This window comes from Lissotriton helveticus, chromosome 7 (assembly GCF_964261635.1).
Source record: "Lissotriton helveticus chromosome 7, aLisHel1.1, whole genome shotgun sequence".
Classification (NCBI taxonomy): Eukaryota; Metazoa; Chordata; class Amphibia; order Caudata; family Salamandridae; genus Lissotriton; species Lissotriton helveticus.
The window spans coordinates 461,548,850-461,564,599 of NC_136068.1; the positions used below are offsets into that span (position 1 = coordinate 461,548,850).

The following is a 15,750-nucleotide window of genomic DNA, read 5'->3' on the forward strand; positions in this document are numbered from 1 at the left end:
CCCTTGCAACATTCGGTATTTACCGATTCGGTAAATACCGAATCGGTATTTCCCATTGATTCCTATGGGCTTCACAGCCCATAGGAATCAATAGGAAATGCCGATTCGGTATTTACCGAATCGGTAAATACCGAATGTTACAGATTCGGTATTTCTATTTTCAAAATTTGCTACATCTCCCTCCTTCATATTTACCGATTCATAAATACCGAATCGGTAAAATTCGGTATTTATGAGTCGGTAAATGTCCCTCACCTACATCTGGCCCTTAGTCACTACATTGCCAATAATTGAAGAATTGGCATTTGGCAATACAGTTCGGGCTTTTTTCTGGGTATAAGCTCAACCTTACGAAAACACAGATTTTATGTATTGGCGGTAGCCCTCCCGAGGGTATATCTACGGTCTCAGAAGCCACTTATTTAAGGGTTAAGCTTTCCTTGCCAATTAACAAGTATCCTGAGTTCAATATTAATCCGGTAATAAATAAGCTGATCTCTATGTTACAAAGAATAGACCATTTTCATCTATCATTACATGGGAGGTCGAATGTTTTAAAAATGTTAGTGTTACCTAAATTTCTTTATTTTTTCAGAACTATTCGGCTTGAATTTTTGCCTTATTGCATCACAAAATCTACATTATACCTGTTCTAGATTTCTCTGGGGATATAAAAGGCATCGAAGTGCATGTAAGAAGTTGGCGTTGCCTAGATCTGATGGGGGTTGGGGTATTCCATATTTCTTGTTTTATTATTGTTCTGCGGTTTTAGAGTTTATTTCTCCTTTGATAGTTGGGGACAGAGCCATTATTTTGCCTTGTCATTCTCCTTCAATTTTTGAATTTGGGTTGGGGAAAGCAGCAAACTCTTGCTTGGTTAAGATCTTGGAGCCGAGCTACTATAAAAAAACGAAATTTGAAATAGTGAAAGCTGCCTTCTCTGTCTGGAAAAAGGTGTAGCGGCATATTGGCCTTATGAATTTGAATGCTTATACCCCTTTAGAAATTGCAGGGGGTCCTCCCTTTGATCTTTTGAGATCAAACAGTATGGCGGTGGCGACAGAAGGGAATTCGCCGGATGGGAGATATCTGCCCCCATGGCAGCTTACCAGCGTTTGTAGATCTTCAAAGGCAATATGGCTTGCCAAGACAGGACTTTTTAAAGTATCTTCAAGTTCGAAGTTTTGTCTATACACTCGGAACGGATTTAAATGTCCAATTTAGAAAGGTCCCACTGATTGATCTCTTAGAGAAACATACTCCGATTGGGTTATTCTACTCTAATTTAATAAAGCTACTTCCATCAGATCTAGAGCAACGCCAAGAGAAGTGGGCAAGTAAGTTAAACGTAGAAGAGATAGATCTAGCTCAATCTATATTGCTGGCAAATCAACTCCTTCTGACTGGGAGGATGCGGGCTCAACACTATGGGGTCGATTCCGATTTGGGGGAAAAAACATCCGCACAATTTGTATCCGGAGCCCTCTCCGTACGAATCGTACCCGTCCGTCCGAGTCGCGTAGTACGATCCGTATTCCGTGAATCGTCGCAATCCGTACGTATTGCAAGGCTGAAACCGTGAACCGTATGACTCGTACACATGCCGTACGACTCGTACACATGCCGTACGACCCAACAAGTACGATCCAGACCGGGGTATGAGGACGCGATTCATACGGTCCACGTCAGGTAAGGGCGAGTCGTACGGAAAAGCACACAAACACATACGCACCGTATGGTCCGTACACCCCGTTATCACAGGGGTACGGTGCATACCCCTGCGATCATGGGGTGTATGCACTGTACCGCATGTACGATGGGTGTACGCACCGTACCCCATGTACGATTGGTGTACGCACCGTACCCCATGTAAGATGCGTACACCCAGCGTACATGGGGTACGGTGGGGTACGGTGCATACACCCATCGTACATGGGGTACGATGCGTACAACCAGCGTACATGGGGTACGGTGTGTACACCCATCGTACATGGGGTATGGTGCGTACACCCAGCATACATGGGGTACGGTGCGTACACCCATCGTACATGGGGTACGATGCGTACACCCAGCGTACATGGGGTACAGTGCGTACACCCATTGTACAAGGGGTACGGTGCGTACACCCAGCGTACATGGGATACGGTGCGTACACCCCATGATCACAGGGGTACGCACCGTACCCCTGCGATCATGGGGGTATGCACCGTACCCGGGGAGAGCGTTCCGTACCTGTTTTGGTGCAAACTCTGCTTTTACGGCTGTTTTCAGCTCCCGTAGAAAAAGGGTCGTACGGTGCGTACCCGACACGTATCGCACTTGATGGGTCGTAAAAACCAGCCGCGAACCGTACAGATGTCGCGTACAGTGGGTTCCGAGGGAGAATCGTACGGAGATTAGAGTCGTACGGTCTTTGTACGACTCGTACGGAGTACGGCTCCTGGTACGAATCGTACTTCATTGTACGTACGGGGGACGTTGCAGGGTACGATTCGTATGGGAAAAATGCTCCGAACGGATATTCAGAGCGGTTTTTCCCGAATCGGAATCGGCCCCTATATGTCTATTTTTGATATATATTATACCCCTGGCAAAATATCAAACTGGGGTACGGGGACTGGGAACGAAATGTAGCAGATGTGGGGCCCTGGTGGCAGATGCGGTACATATGTTTTTTTCATGTCCTAAATTGGAGTTTTTTTTTTACGGCTATAGAATTTTTTTTAGAATCTTTAATTGGTATCCCATTTTGCATTACTGGGGAACTAGTTTTGACAGGTGTTCAGACAGAACCTACCTTGGATATATCACAGGAAACGTTTGCTTTTGAATTTATCTGTATGGCAACTGTACGTGCCTGTATCACGAAGGAATGGATTTCTCCGGACCCCCCCTCATTCGGCGCCTGGCGGGCAAGACTATTGGCGATGTATAACTTGGAAATTGCTATTTATAAGACTAAGGGGAGGTGGAAGAGACTTTTTGGGGCAAGGTTATGGGCTCCGGTGACTAATTGGATTTAATGTACATTGTTTTCCCCTCCCGATGCTGGCTTTTGTTTTTCCCAGCTTGAATATGCTGTTGTACATAATTTCATGTTTTAAGTTTTGACTCTATGTAAATGCTGTTGCTTTCCTATGTATTTGTGATGCTTGTCTACTCCTTGCATAAAAATTGCAAAATAAAAAAACTAAAAAATTAAAAAAAAGAGAATTACCATGCATCTACTAGGTTACGTAAGAGCCAGCCTGACAGCGCAGGTTTCAGTGACTTCAAAGAGAAAACACTAGACCGGCGATGAAGTTGGCTGTACTAAAATACTTAGTTTACACTAAAAGGCACCCATCTTGAAACAGAGAATATATGCATGAAAGAATCAATCAGGCAAATACCATGAATCATATCCAACTACTTGTACAAAAAAGAGGGGGCATAATTGAACAATGATAAACAATCCTACCAATCAGGATACAAAAGGCAATTAAAAAATGGAAATGTAACCATGTCACCTGATTTACCAGAATCTCAATGTGAGTAAAAGAGGCAAGAATGACGAATTTAATGAACAATCAAATATACAAAGGTGATAATCACAATACCATCCATGTATAAGAGGATATAGAAAATTTAATTTGAATATTGAAGCCCAAAAGTTACAACTTATATATTAGTACAAGGGCACTGAGAGTGACATTGCACTACATGAAACAATCACAAATGTAACAAAAGATACATTTGGAGACCACTAAGACACCATAAGACATAATGAGAAAAATTATAATTATTGTATGAAATAAAGTGATGAGAAAATGTTTTCAACATGTCAGTAGAGAAAGCAATGTCATAAGTAGGAACTGTTTTGTAATAATGCTAAGGCGAATGTTTCAAGGCGAATTGAGACCTTTAGAAGCACTATTCACTCTTCATATCCATTTTTTTTCACAGATTGTCAAAAGGTGATCTACATTGTTATTTTGGAGGGAGGTTTCATTGCATCAAATACCCACCATATAATATCTCTCGCAGAGTGGCTCAATTTGAGAAAATGATCAATCAAGGGGCCATGTTCAGTATTACTTCAGCTGCGCGATTGATTTTGCAAAATTTAATTTCATATGTCTTGTATGGTTTTATTACTGTCGGGTAGACTGCACAGTAAAGAATGTGATAAATAACATTTTTAGTATTGCAGTTGGAAATGTGTTTTACATTGAACTAAATATTAATAATATAAGCGTCTCCCTTGTGACATGAGGAATGTGAAGAACAACTGAAAATTTGGATTACATGGAAGAAAAACAACAAATAAAGAAATTGGTGAAATTCGAAAATTGTGGCATTTGTATATGCAAAGGAAAATAGCTGTGCATCCGGTGGGGTGGAATTCTACTCCAGGTTCTTGTGCATCAATCATTAATTGCGTGGTCGGGCTGTCCACGCTTCCGGGTTGCACGCGATCGTTAAGTTTGAAGAAACATAAACATGGAAAAAACACGAAGAAAAGGTGTGCACTTTGCCGTTTTTTGAAAGACTTATATTGAATTAATGCCATTAATGGTGAAAGATTTACCAACATTATAGCTGTCACACACCATACATTTAGCACAGCGGAAACAACCAATAATTTGTTGTAGGCATAATCTTGGTTGTAAAATAAACTTTGACAGCTTCATTATAAGCTTTGACTTATCTGCCTTTTAGATTAGTACTACATTTGGTTTTTCATGAAAAATGGAATCCTTATGCAGTAATTTTAAATGTTTGTGTATCATTTTTTCGATCTTGTTAGAGAGAGTACTAAAGGTTGAGACACACATTAACCTTGCTTCTTTGGGTCTATTCTTATCTGCAAAAAGAGATTCTGTGACTGCACCAATCCCTTTTAAAATATCTTTTAAGTAATCTGTGTGGATACCCCAGAGCTTGAAGTTTCTAAGACAGTTTGTTAGCCTCATTGAAGTAATCACTTTTCTTAGTACAGTTACGTCTGAGACATACAAATTGGTTGATGGGGAGATTGTTTCTAATTCCTTGAAGACAGTGACTGTTATATCTCAACAACAAATTCCTAGCTGTGGGTTTCGTGTTCAAAGTTATATCATTTGTCATTGTCAACTTTAATTGTTAAATCAAGGAAATTAATATTGGTAGAATTAGACTTGAGTGTGAATCTTAGATTGTAGTTGAGGGAGTTAGGCTATATATGAAATTATAATAGTATATCAGTGTCAACATGCCAAGCTAATAGAACATCATCAATATAGCTCAACCATTTGGAAATATGAGGTAAAAAAGGATTGGTTGGAGAAATGATTTATTCTCAAAATCTGTCACATAAATATTTGCTTTATTTGGGGTAAAACACCTTTGACGTGTTTGTAGAATTGACCATCAAAAACAAAGTCATTCCACTTAGTGCTAATTCAGAAAAATCAATGATGAAAGAAGTAGGGAATTGGTGGGGACAGGTCCTAGTGTCAAGTAGATTATGTATAACTTGTAAGACATCTGTTTGTGGAATGTTATTATATAAACTCTCCATATCGGTTTTAACCAGAATGTCAGAGTTGAAATCTTCAATGAGATTACTGATTGCTTGAGTATCTCTTTGTTATAACCTCATCTTCATAAAAAAAACCAAGGCCACCTCCTTTGCCTGCAGGTATGATAGTAATCTCATGGTTCTATTGTAAGTTCGTCAGGGCAATATATTTATATTTACGAAAATTATATTTCTGGAAATGCTGTTTTTTAAAGGCAAATCATGCTCCGTAAGAACAACATTTTCATTAGTCAAAATGTCTGTTGACCATTTGGTTACTAGGATAGAACGTTGAAGAATCATGTAGTCCTGTAGTATCTAACTGGTACAATCAAATCAAATCAAAAAGCTTTAATCGATTTCTTCAGAAGAAACCATAAAAGCAGATGCATATAAAAAGGGTTAATATTTACAAGACAATAAGTTGTATTCAAACTATTTGAATGTGCAGCAATCTTGTTTAGCAATTACATTTCTTTCAGCAGCAATCACTATCTTAAAAAAAGCCATAAAATACAGACACATTAACATCACCATAAAGTTCACAATCTAATGGTCTTTCCGCAATTAATTACATTCTTTAAAAACCTTGCCATAAACAGCATGATATACTCATTGGATAACAACTGTAGGAATAAAAATGCTGGGCGACATTGCCTATTCCCAAGCGACCTTAAAATCCATAAAACCCAAATCTTTCTCTGTTTTTCATAAAATTTACAAAAGAACACAACATGAAATGGTGTATGCTGTGACGTACTGTCACAGGGACACTTACAAAGGGAATTTGACCAGTCATGTATCTCAGGAAAGCTTGTTATGTGGTGGAAAATGCCCAATCTAGAACATGTAAAAACAAATCTGTCCCCTCCAAACACTCAGCTTTAATAGTTATGAAGATAATCTAAAAGCCTCTAGTTACATCATACATTCTCTTTTAAGATCTTTTCTGCTGATGTGTTCTAGGGATTGAAGCTGTTCATAATATTCCGCATGACCCAGGTCGCTCATGAAATCTTTATTTATTCATCCAGGGTATACTGAGTACCTGCTGTAATTTAAAACAATCCCTTATAATATCCCTATTTAGGGTGGTTTTCTCTGAGGACCAAATCTTATGCCATAAAAGAATTGCCTGTATCTTACTTATGTCTGATAGATAAGGTAGCCCCAGCTCCGCATGGCATACATTGGTGGAATAGCCACCCGGAGCAGCTAGTAAAAATCCTAAAAAGGCATTCTCCACGAGTTGTAGGGGCTGGCAATCAAAATAGCCCAAAACACCAGCTCCATAGATAGCGATTGTTACACACTTCGCCTTATATATGTTTATTAGTTCTACTGGCGGTCTTCCTTGAAAAGTTAGACAAGGCTGCCCTGGCTTTCAAAAGCAGCAGCTTTCTTGATTTGATTGCCAGACTCCACAAGCCATTCTGTCCGACCAAGATACCCAGGTACGAAAATGTCTTGGTGAAATCAATCTTCTTATTGTCTACAAGGATATCCCTGATCTTTAAATTCCCTTTCCCGTACTTCATTATAAAGGTCTTGGATTTGTTTACTTACAGCCCCAAGTTCTGCATGTAAGTAGTGAAACTTGTTAATAGTCGTTGGAGCACTAACTGAGAGCATGCCATAAGCACTGCATCATCAGCATAGAGGAGGGCAGGTATTGGGCAATGTCCAATTTGTGGTAAATCCCGGCACTGATACAACAGTGTCTGGCCCAAACTGTTAATGTATAATGTAAAAAGAAAGGGTGCCAAAACGCATCGCCTTTCTCTATGCTGAATGATGTTGTGCACACACCCTTAGCCCCATATCGAACCCTTGCTTTAATGCCAGTATATAATTGCCTCAGGAAACCTAGTAGTGGTGGCGCAACGCCTTGATCAGCCATTATGGTCCGAAATTTGTCGTGCTTCACACAATCACACAATCTTTCTATTTTCAAAGAAGACTGTGATGCTCTTGACTAGTGCTATATGTCTTATGCATGTGAGCCAAGGCCCTGCTGTGCATCTGCCCTGTGTGTTTTAGGTGTGACCATGACTGGTTTGGGCGGCCCATGAGGGCTGGCCAAAAAGTCATTGCGTGCTTAAGAGTGGGCAAACCACTCCTCCCCTGCCTTCCTCTGGGAGCAAAGCAGCCCTGTCCACCCACCCACCTGTAAAGCAACCCAAACATAAAATGATAATAACTGAAAGTTATTATCATTTTATGTTTTTGCTTCTCACAAGCAGTGGGGCCTTAGCGGAGGAGCTGCCACTGATTACAAGCCTCATGTTTTCTTAAAAATAATACATAATCTTGGTTAGAGAAAATGTTATTTGGGTAAGCCCAGTTCATCTATTCATCAGAGTGTCATTTACATATTGGTTCAGCCCTTCAGAACAGCAGACATAAATTAGGCAGTGCGCCAGCCTTCTTCAGCCATTGGCTTTCCCAACAATGTTTTGATTTGCCGAGTAGACAGCCACTAGTCTTTAGGGTATAAGGGAGCTTGAGTAACAGTATTTTGCCTGCTTACTCTGTGTTTCTCTGCATCCAGAGAAGTCTGACCTTAGGGGATATTTCCTATAGTTCATTCCCCAGCAGCTCACCTGTTACTGCAGACTAGGGTTCACATAAGAGTACCAGCAGCTCCGCCGCCATTGCTGTTTGACCACAACTTCCTTGGTGTTAGAAATCACTGCTGCAAGCTTCGAAACCATGCTACCATCTTGAAACGGTATTCTGCATACTCTATAATTTTTTCCTGTAACAAGAACGGCAAACCAGTGAAGTTTTATGTTTTTTAGTGAAGCACATGTCCTTCACATTTAGTTGGCATATGATTGTTTGTTTCTTCATTTCTTTCTTTATATGCTTGCACTACAAAAAAAATCACCACCTTGTTTTTAGAAAAGAAGTGGGACTTTTTTATGACAAAAATTCTGTCCCGCAAAAATGCAAAAGATCAGATGCACGTAGGGCTTCATTTACAAGCCTCTTGCACCACCAGTGTGTCACTTTTTTTGACGCACCGGCGGCTCAATGGGCTTGCCCATATTTACAAAGCCACGCAAAGTCACCCTGCGTGGCTATGCATAGCCTTGTAAATAAGGCCCCTTTCATGCATTACTCCGTCGGAAAGTGGCGTCCATGAGTGGTCCAGTGGGTGTTCCCACGGAACCCGACGCATTCCCAGATTTACAACATTGTGTAAAACTGGGAATAAGTCAGAATCCTACACCCCGCAAGGGAGGTGTAGGAATGACACAATGGAGCTAAATACTTTTATTTTCCTCGTTTTTTCCTCTTGCTATGCGTGCTGCATTTTGCAGCACGCATAGAAAGAGGAAAATGCCATTAATTATTATTTTTGTGCAGGAAGGTATGAATTCCTGCACAGAAACAATCATCCCTGCAGCGCAGGCACCCTTGCAAAATGACGCATGGGTGCCTGCACTGGCACATGGAAGCCAATTGTGGGCCAGAGCAGGGAAAAGCACAGGGATGCTTTGTACTGTTGTTAATATGACGCATCCCGGTGCTTTGAAAATGACACAGCACGGTGCAGCTAAATTGCTTGCGGCACAGCACAGCGCCATTTTCTTGTAGATGAGGCCCATATTCTGTAGTGCCGGGCCAGGTGTAGCTGATGGTCGATTAGATACCATCATTTGACATCCAGGCTTCACTGTAGCTTTCCTCAACTGCTTTACATTGCACTAGTGGACCAGATGCTCAACATGTACCTCCTGTGCCACATCTGTCCCCACTCTGCTTCTCCCTAGTGAGTGGTGAACTTGTACGTGAGCAGTGTGCGTGTGTGAGTGCAGGATAACCACCATATTTGTGAGTGAATTGGGAGGGGGTGCGCGCGTGAATGTAGAATTGAGGGTGATTTTTGTGAATGGTTTACAGGTTAAAAGTTGTCCCTGTGTGAGTGCAGCGTGGGGAGTGTGCCTATGTAAGGACAGCAGTGTGAGTATGGGCTCTCTGTATGTTTTGTTTTTGATGCGCATACCTTTTCAAGGGCCACCACCTATTGGCTTAGGTAATGTTTTTTAGGGTTAGTGCTTTGACTTGCAGAAATGCAGAGCAGCGACTGGAAATACAATAGTGTCTGCATGAGAATGGTAGTGAGTTTTGATATGGCAGATGCAGACTTTGTTGAAGAAGGTTGAGGAGTGTCAGGAGGAGCTGACAGAGATGTCCCCCTAGTGAGTGAGCCCAGTTACTTTGCTTGCACTAAGGCCAATGGCTACCCAGCTCTGCCACTGGTTCCGCAGAACAAAGCTATACCCAGACCTCTCCCGCTGGCAGCAAGCCTGGGCGTGGGGCAGACGGCGATGCTTTCATCCCTCAGTTCTTATCCAGCCTCCCTCCCTCTCTTCAAACATCTCTGCAATTAAAGTCTCATCATTTACCTCTTTATTTAAACCCAGCACAGGCGGCCTTGTCTGGTGCCCTGTGTCTGTCCGTGCCATAAACTGCCCAGATCCTGCTGGTGAGGCCCAGCTCTGCCCCAGGGACAGGGTAGTATCCGCTTTTAATGAAAGCCCACATTGTCCACTCAGGGAGTGGCGTTGAGCATCACAAGAGTGCCTGGGTGCTCGCATGGCACCTGCTGATAAGCATCTGTTGACCAGGCAGACTTCAAAGCCGGCAGTCTGGATAAAAGGAGAGATGGAGGAACAGAGAGAGGCAGAAGCAAACCCACCCCGGGCATCTCTACCAGAAGCGTGAAGATCCCCCTGCACCAGGTAAGATGGACGCCTCGTTTATCCACTTCAGTATGGAGGGATTGTTGTTATTAGCAGTTTCAGCTGTTAACCGAGCTTTCTGAGAGATCATTAACCCACTGAGCTTGCTGAGGTAACTAAACTCATTAGCGACACACTCTTAATCCCATTAATTAATTGAGTTATCCTCATTGCTGATTATCATTATTTCAATCAAACGTCATCAATAAACTGCAATATGCTAGCCATCTGAGTTATCATTAACTCACCAATCTATCTTAACCTGCTTTGACAGGGTCATTCTAGTGCGTCTGGCCAGGATGGTCTTCTGGAAGTTTTACCATCGCAAACTGTGTGACCATTCAGTTGGTGGCATGTTCCTTGGGGTATGGGTATCAGGAGAGCATCTGAGTGATGGCTGGTCTAAATATCCCTGGGGCGTTGCACAGATTGAAAATGCTTTCTTAATAATAAGTACAAAATTGTGCTTTATATCGCATCTCTTTCCGAAGTTTTGCAACACAAAGGGCAAGATGTACTACCATAGCAATTTGCGACTCACAAATTGCGACAAATTGTGAGTCACAATATGCGAGTCGCAAAATGCTATGTACAACAGTGTTTGAGACACTGTTAGCGATTCCCAGTGGGGTCGCAAATTGCATGCCTCATGAACCCCCATAGGGAATGGCTAGTACTCCCAGGGATGGTGGCCTGTTGGGGTCAGCAGACGTCATGTCTGGGACTGCTTTTAAATACAGCAGTTTTTTTTTTAATGCAGCCCGTTTTCCTTAAAGGAAAACGGGATGCATTTAAAAACATAAAAATATAACTTTTCATTTATATTTTTTAAAGGCAGGCAGAGGTCCCTGGGACCACTGCATGCCCTTAAATAATGTTTGTGTATGCATTCCCACAGTGGAAGGGGTCTCCTGGGAACCCCTTCCCGTTTGCAAGTGCTTTACCACCCTTCTTCGAAGAGTGGTAAACTGCAAGCGTTTTGCGACCGCAATTGTGGTTGCAAAATATTCTTACATAGCTTTTGAGTCGCTATGAAGGGAACACCCCTTCCTAATAGCGAGTCGCTAAACCCTATTTTGCTAGTTGCAAATTGTTTGCAACTTACAAAATAGGGTTGGTACATGGGCCACATGTTTTTTGCGGATGGAAACAGGCCTAAAACCCCTTTGCAACCGCAAAAAACAGTGGTACATCTCGCCCTAGGAGCTGCAAACAACAAGGACACTATGGTATAGTGCCATTTTGACACCAACTCCTCTACTAACTGGGTGACATTGGGAGAGGCAGATCTTACCAAAGACCCGCAAATGACGTTCAAAAAGCACTTTTTTAGGAGAGGTCGGCTTTCCAAACAGGATATTTAATACAATTACAATAAAAAGCCCACTCACTAATGCAAGTGAGACCCTACCGTCCTATCACTCTTGACCCTCCCTGAACCGCAAACACTCACCCCAATAAACAACGCCTACTATCAAGCCGCCATCTTCAGTCTTTCATCCACGCGCACATATTCAAACCACTTGCACTTCCCCCAATTCTGAACCATTTGACTCTAGCTTCTTCCTTCATCTCTGGTCAGGAAACATCTGACTTATCATGGCTTTCCAACCTATCTGGCTGACCGTTGGCTCAACATCTTGTGATTCTGTGCAAATCACTTAATCTCCCTACAAAAAAAAGTGAATGTGACCTTTTGTAATGTAAGTGGTGCTCATTTAAAGCGATCCAATGTCTTTGGACCGAGTGTGCGCCCTATAAAACGGCAAAAATAAAAAATACATCTTACTCATCAAAGCTGTCCAACCCATCTGACTTACCAGAGATATCCAACACCATCCAAATAGCGACTCCTCATCTCCATTACGTCTGCATCTTGTCCTGTAGTGGCAAATTTACTTCGTCACTCTCCTACCAAAGTTGACCTAAATAACTTAAAACAGACCTACAGCCGTAAATACTAACATAGGGAGAGTGGGAGTGGAAAGACCTTTTCTAACCTTCCTGCCCACACGAGTGTAGGATCTTGCAAGAAAGTCCCAGAAACTTCACTAAACCTACAACCCCTTCCAAGCCCTGCCCTAATATCCACTTATCACCTATCCTCTGACCATGGCCAGCATCAATTGCCAGAAGATCCCATAGGGAAACTCTTCCTCAGCTTCACTCCAAGCGGGTGCCCAGTGGATGCTTTTTAGGGTGATCGGGTTCCCATGGTGTATTGCCACCATAGGGAGGTTCCTGGAGCCGCTGTGCTATCGAGCTATCCCTGATCTAACTTTGGGTCCTTCTTGTCTCCACAGAATGTACGCGCTCGTGGCCTTCGCCCTGCTCACGTCTCCTGTGCTATCTTCTGAGAGTAAGTATACGGGTTTCCTCTTACACTGTCCTATCCGTTGGGGAGAAGGGGTTTAGTCAAAGTCAAAAAGAACTTTATTTCCGTAACTGAGGCCATTATAGAGTGCATAGAAACACGTTAAAATACATAATACAAAACTAAAACTGGAGATAATCACTTAAATTGAACACATTTGTACATAAGTGCAATTTTTTGACAAAGCAAGCAGTTAGTCAACAGGCAGCGCAGGATTCCTGAGACTGTCACACACATCCCAGAGCCAACATCGTGGGGCGAAGAGCAGATAAGATTTCTAGTTTTTCATACAGAGCTTAACTCTGGCATTTAGCCTGTTACTCAATGGCCCCAGTTTTAGCAAAGGGCAGTGACACGAGTCAATAACATTACTTGGCCAGAATGGCAGTGTATCTATCACCAGTAAGTACTTAACCCCTTCCATGCTCATGATGAGCTCAGCTCGTCATGGCATATACCTCTCAGGTGCTCATGATGAGCTGAGCTCGTCATGACCACACCCGTTTTTATTGCTGTCCAGCACAGCAGGGGAAATCTCAAGCAGCGATGAGGTTAAAAAACTATTCCTTTAAGTGGCCTCCAGTAAGCTAGCTACTGGTTATCTATTTATTGTAGTTTATAGTTTTGAGCTAGTTAGCAGTAAACAATATTACGGGTGGGGTCACTTTCCAGACTCTGGTGTAACCCTGGAGGTACATGTGCAGCTAGGTGCTCTAACCAAGGCCTCTCCCCTATCTTGCCATCCTCTTCCCTGATTTATTTTTAAATCAGTCTCATTTTTATGGTCAGTGAAATGCACAAACCTATCAGCAATGATAAAGCAATGGCCGCGACGCTGGCGGCCTTCTGACCACCCTATTAAAACCAGGGCGGTCGGGCCATCCTGGGACCACGGCAACAGCCATTGTTCAGAGATCCCTGGTGGTGGTGCAGCGGTCATGGGGCCGAAATATGCTTGGGGGGACGGCTGCGTTCCTGCCAAGCATATTGCAAGATTCCGCTCTGCCATGGGTTTCGTGCAGTGAGCCCGCATGAAAACCATGGAGGAGGGGAAACATAGGGGGCGCACAGGGCCCCCTGTTGCCTCAGGGCCATGGGGTGCACGCAGGAGGGCACATGTTATGCCCTGTGTACATGCAACCCAGTACCTGCACGGCATGGACTGCTGCAGTCCATGCCGTGCAGGTGCCTAATTTGACATTTCCATTGTGCTGTCTATTTCTTAGGCTCTGCCGTGGGAACGCCAAAGAACCGGCCATCAGACAGGAGAAAACTCCTAATCTGGCGGCAGTTCAACCACAGGTTTGGCGGTGCGGGAGCGGGGTGGTCCTGCTCCTGCACCTCCAAACTCGTAAGGAGGCCCTAAATGTTTTGTAATAGTTGGGCAGCATTGTGTGCATTGCCCCAGCTGCCATTGAAGGAAACTCCCATAACAAAGCAGCAGTGAGGCAACAGCAATGTGAAAGCTGGGAGTTGGGTCCCTTCCTTGATCAGACTGCATTAGTAGCGTAAACTGCACCCTCCAAACGTGTTATGAAAGGGAGTCAAGAGATGAAGTCTGCGTTGCAAGTGTGAACTTAAAAGACATCATAGAAAAACATTACATTACTCCCAGTTGCATATTACCATGTCAACAAAGTAAAACAAATGTACGAAGAAGAGTAATTAGCGAATAGTTTTTATAACAGTCTAAAGCATCCAAACAGCAAGCAGGGAATAAACAAAAAATGCATAGCAACCTAATGGGAATACAAATGGGACAATGTAACCATCCTTGCAATGCCATTCGTTTATAAGCAGGCCATCTGACAAAACCATGAAAACAAATGGTAAAACAGTGGTTGAGTGGGTTGACCCACCACCCAATCTTTCTCTACTTCTTATAGTCCTTTTTTGAAGAACATAAACAAACACATGAGGTAGCCAAAAACCCAAACATGTCTCTAGTAGACCTAAAATGCCAAAGAAAACCCACAAGTCATATGGTGTTATTTATTTGTAACACACCTCTAGCTCTCCTCAAGAGTAGGGGAGTTGGATTGATGGACAAGACGCAGAGAATAGTAGGGAACAAAATAGTGGGAACAGAGAGAAGGTGGAAGGAGCCATCTGGATGTATAGTTATGAGGCCTCGAAAAAATCTACTCGCTCACTCACTGGCCACGGCAGTAAGATGTTATCAGGGAGAGCTATTTTCAGGGCCTACTGGTCCTTTCTTTCAAGAGAGTTGGAGCTTGCAAAGAACAGGTGTTTGTTCTGTTCATTCAGAAGGTGAAGAAACTGTTAGAATGCCTTTAAATCATGTATTTATCTTATGACATTTGCTGTGCATTTAAAGACAACAGTCAAATGTCAGCCTATGTCTTCTTACAAATTGCTGCTTATTTTAAATGGTACATTTGGTGTTCATTTTTCTTTCTCTGTGAAAAGTTAGAGGATTTTGCAAAGGGAACTGTCTGACAAGGCTGTGTGAAATGAAAGGCTATAGGGTGTTATTTTTTTCCTAACAGCATTAAAATTGCTTAAGAATGAACTGTACAAATATTTAAAAAAATAAGAGTTAGGAAAGCACTTTTTTGGTAATTTTGAAGTGTGATGGAAACAAAGATTTTAAAAGGATCAAAAGAAATCAGAACACTCAATTTGGTGATCTGCGAATGATAAATATTTGCTGAAACTAAATTTTCATACATTATTGCTTGTGATAATACTGCATTTCAGTGGGAAAAGGTATGACCATTTCAATGGAAAATGTGCTGTCTGTATCAGGCAGTGCACTACCACATCATGTTTTAGTAATATACTAAAAGTGAGAGTTATTCAAAATGATCTGAGAAACATTCCTACCCCCACCCTGATGACAACGCTATTAGTGAACTAAGAGGCAAGTCAGCAGTCATGTGTACCCTATATGTGGACTAGATTCTTGTTATACATGAAACAATGTTTAGTCTATTAAAACCAACATTGTTTTTTTTGCAGCAGACATGCTAACCTCACAGATTAGAAGGTCCTCTAATATGTAGTAATAAACTAAAAGGCTACTGTGACATAAAAGATTTGCCTAGGATCCCCAAATCTGA

The 15,750-nt window shown here is 42.3% G+C and overlaps 1 protein-coding gene across 1 annotated transcript in view; it reads left to right on the forward strand.

The window, feature by feature from the left end:
* LOC144769117 (zymogen granule membrane protein 16-like) overlaps positions 1-15,750 on the forward strand; it is a 46,939-nt gene that overhangs the window by 15,013 nt on the left and 16,176 nt on the right. The window contains exon 2 of the mRNA XM_078653118.1: positions 12,597-12,652. Coding sequence (XP_078509244.1) covers positions 12,597-12,652 — 56 coding nt within the window. The remainder of the gene's footprint in view (positions 1-12,596; positions 12,653-15,750) is intronic.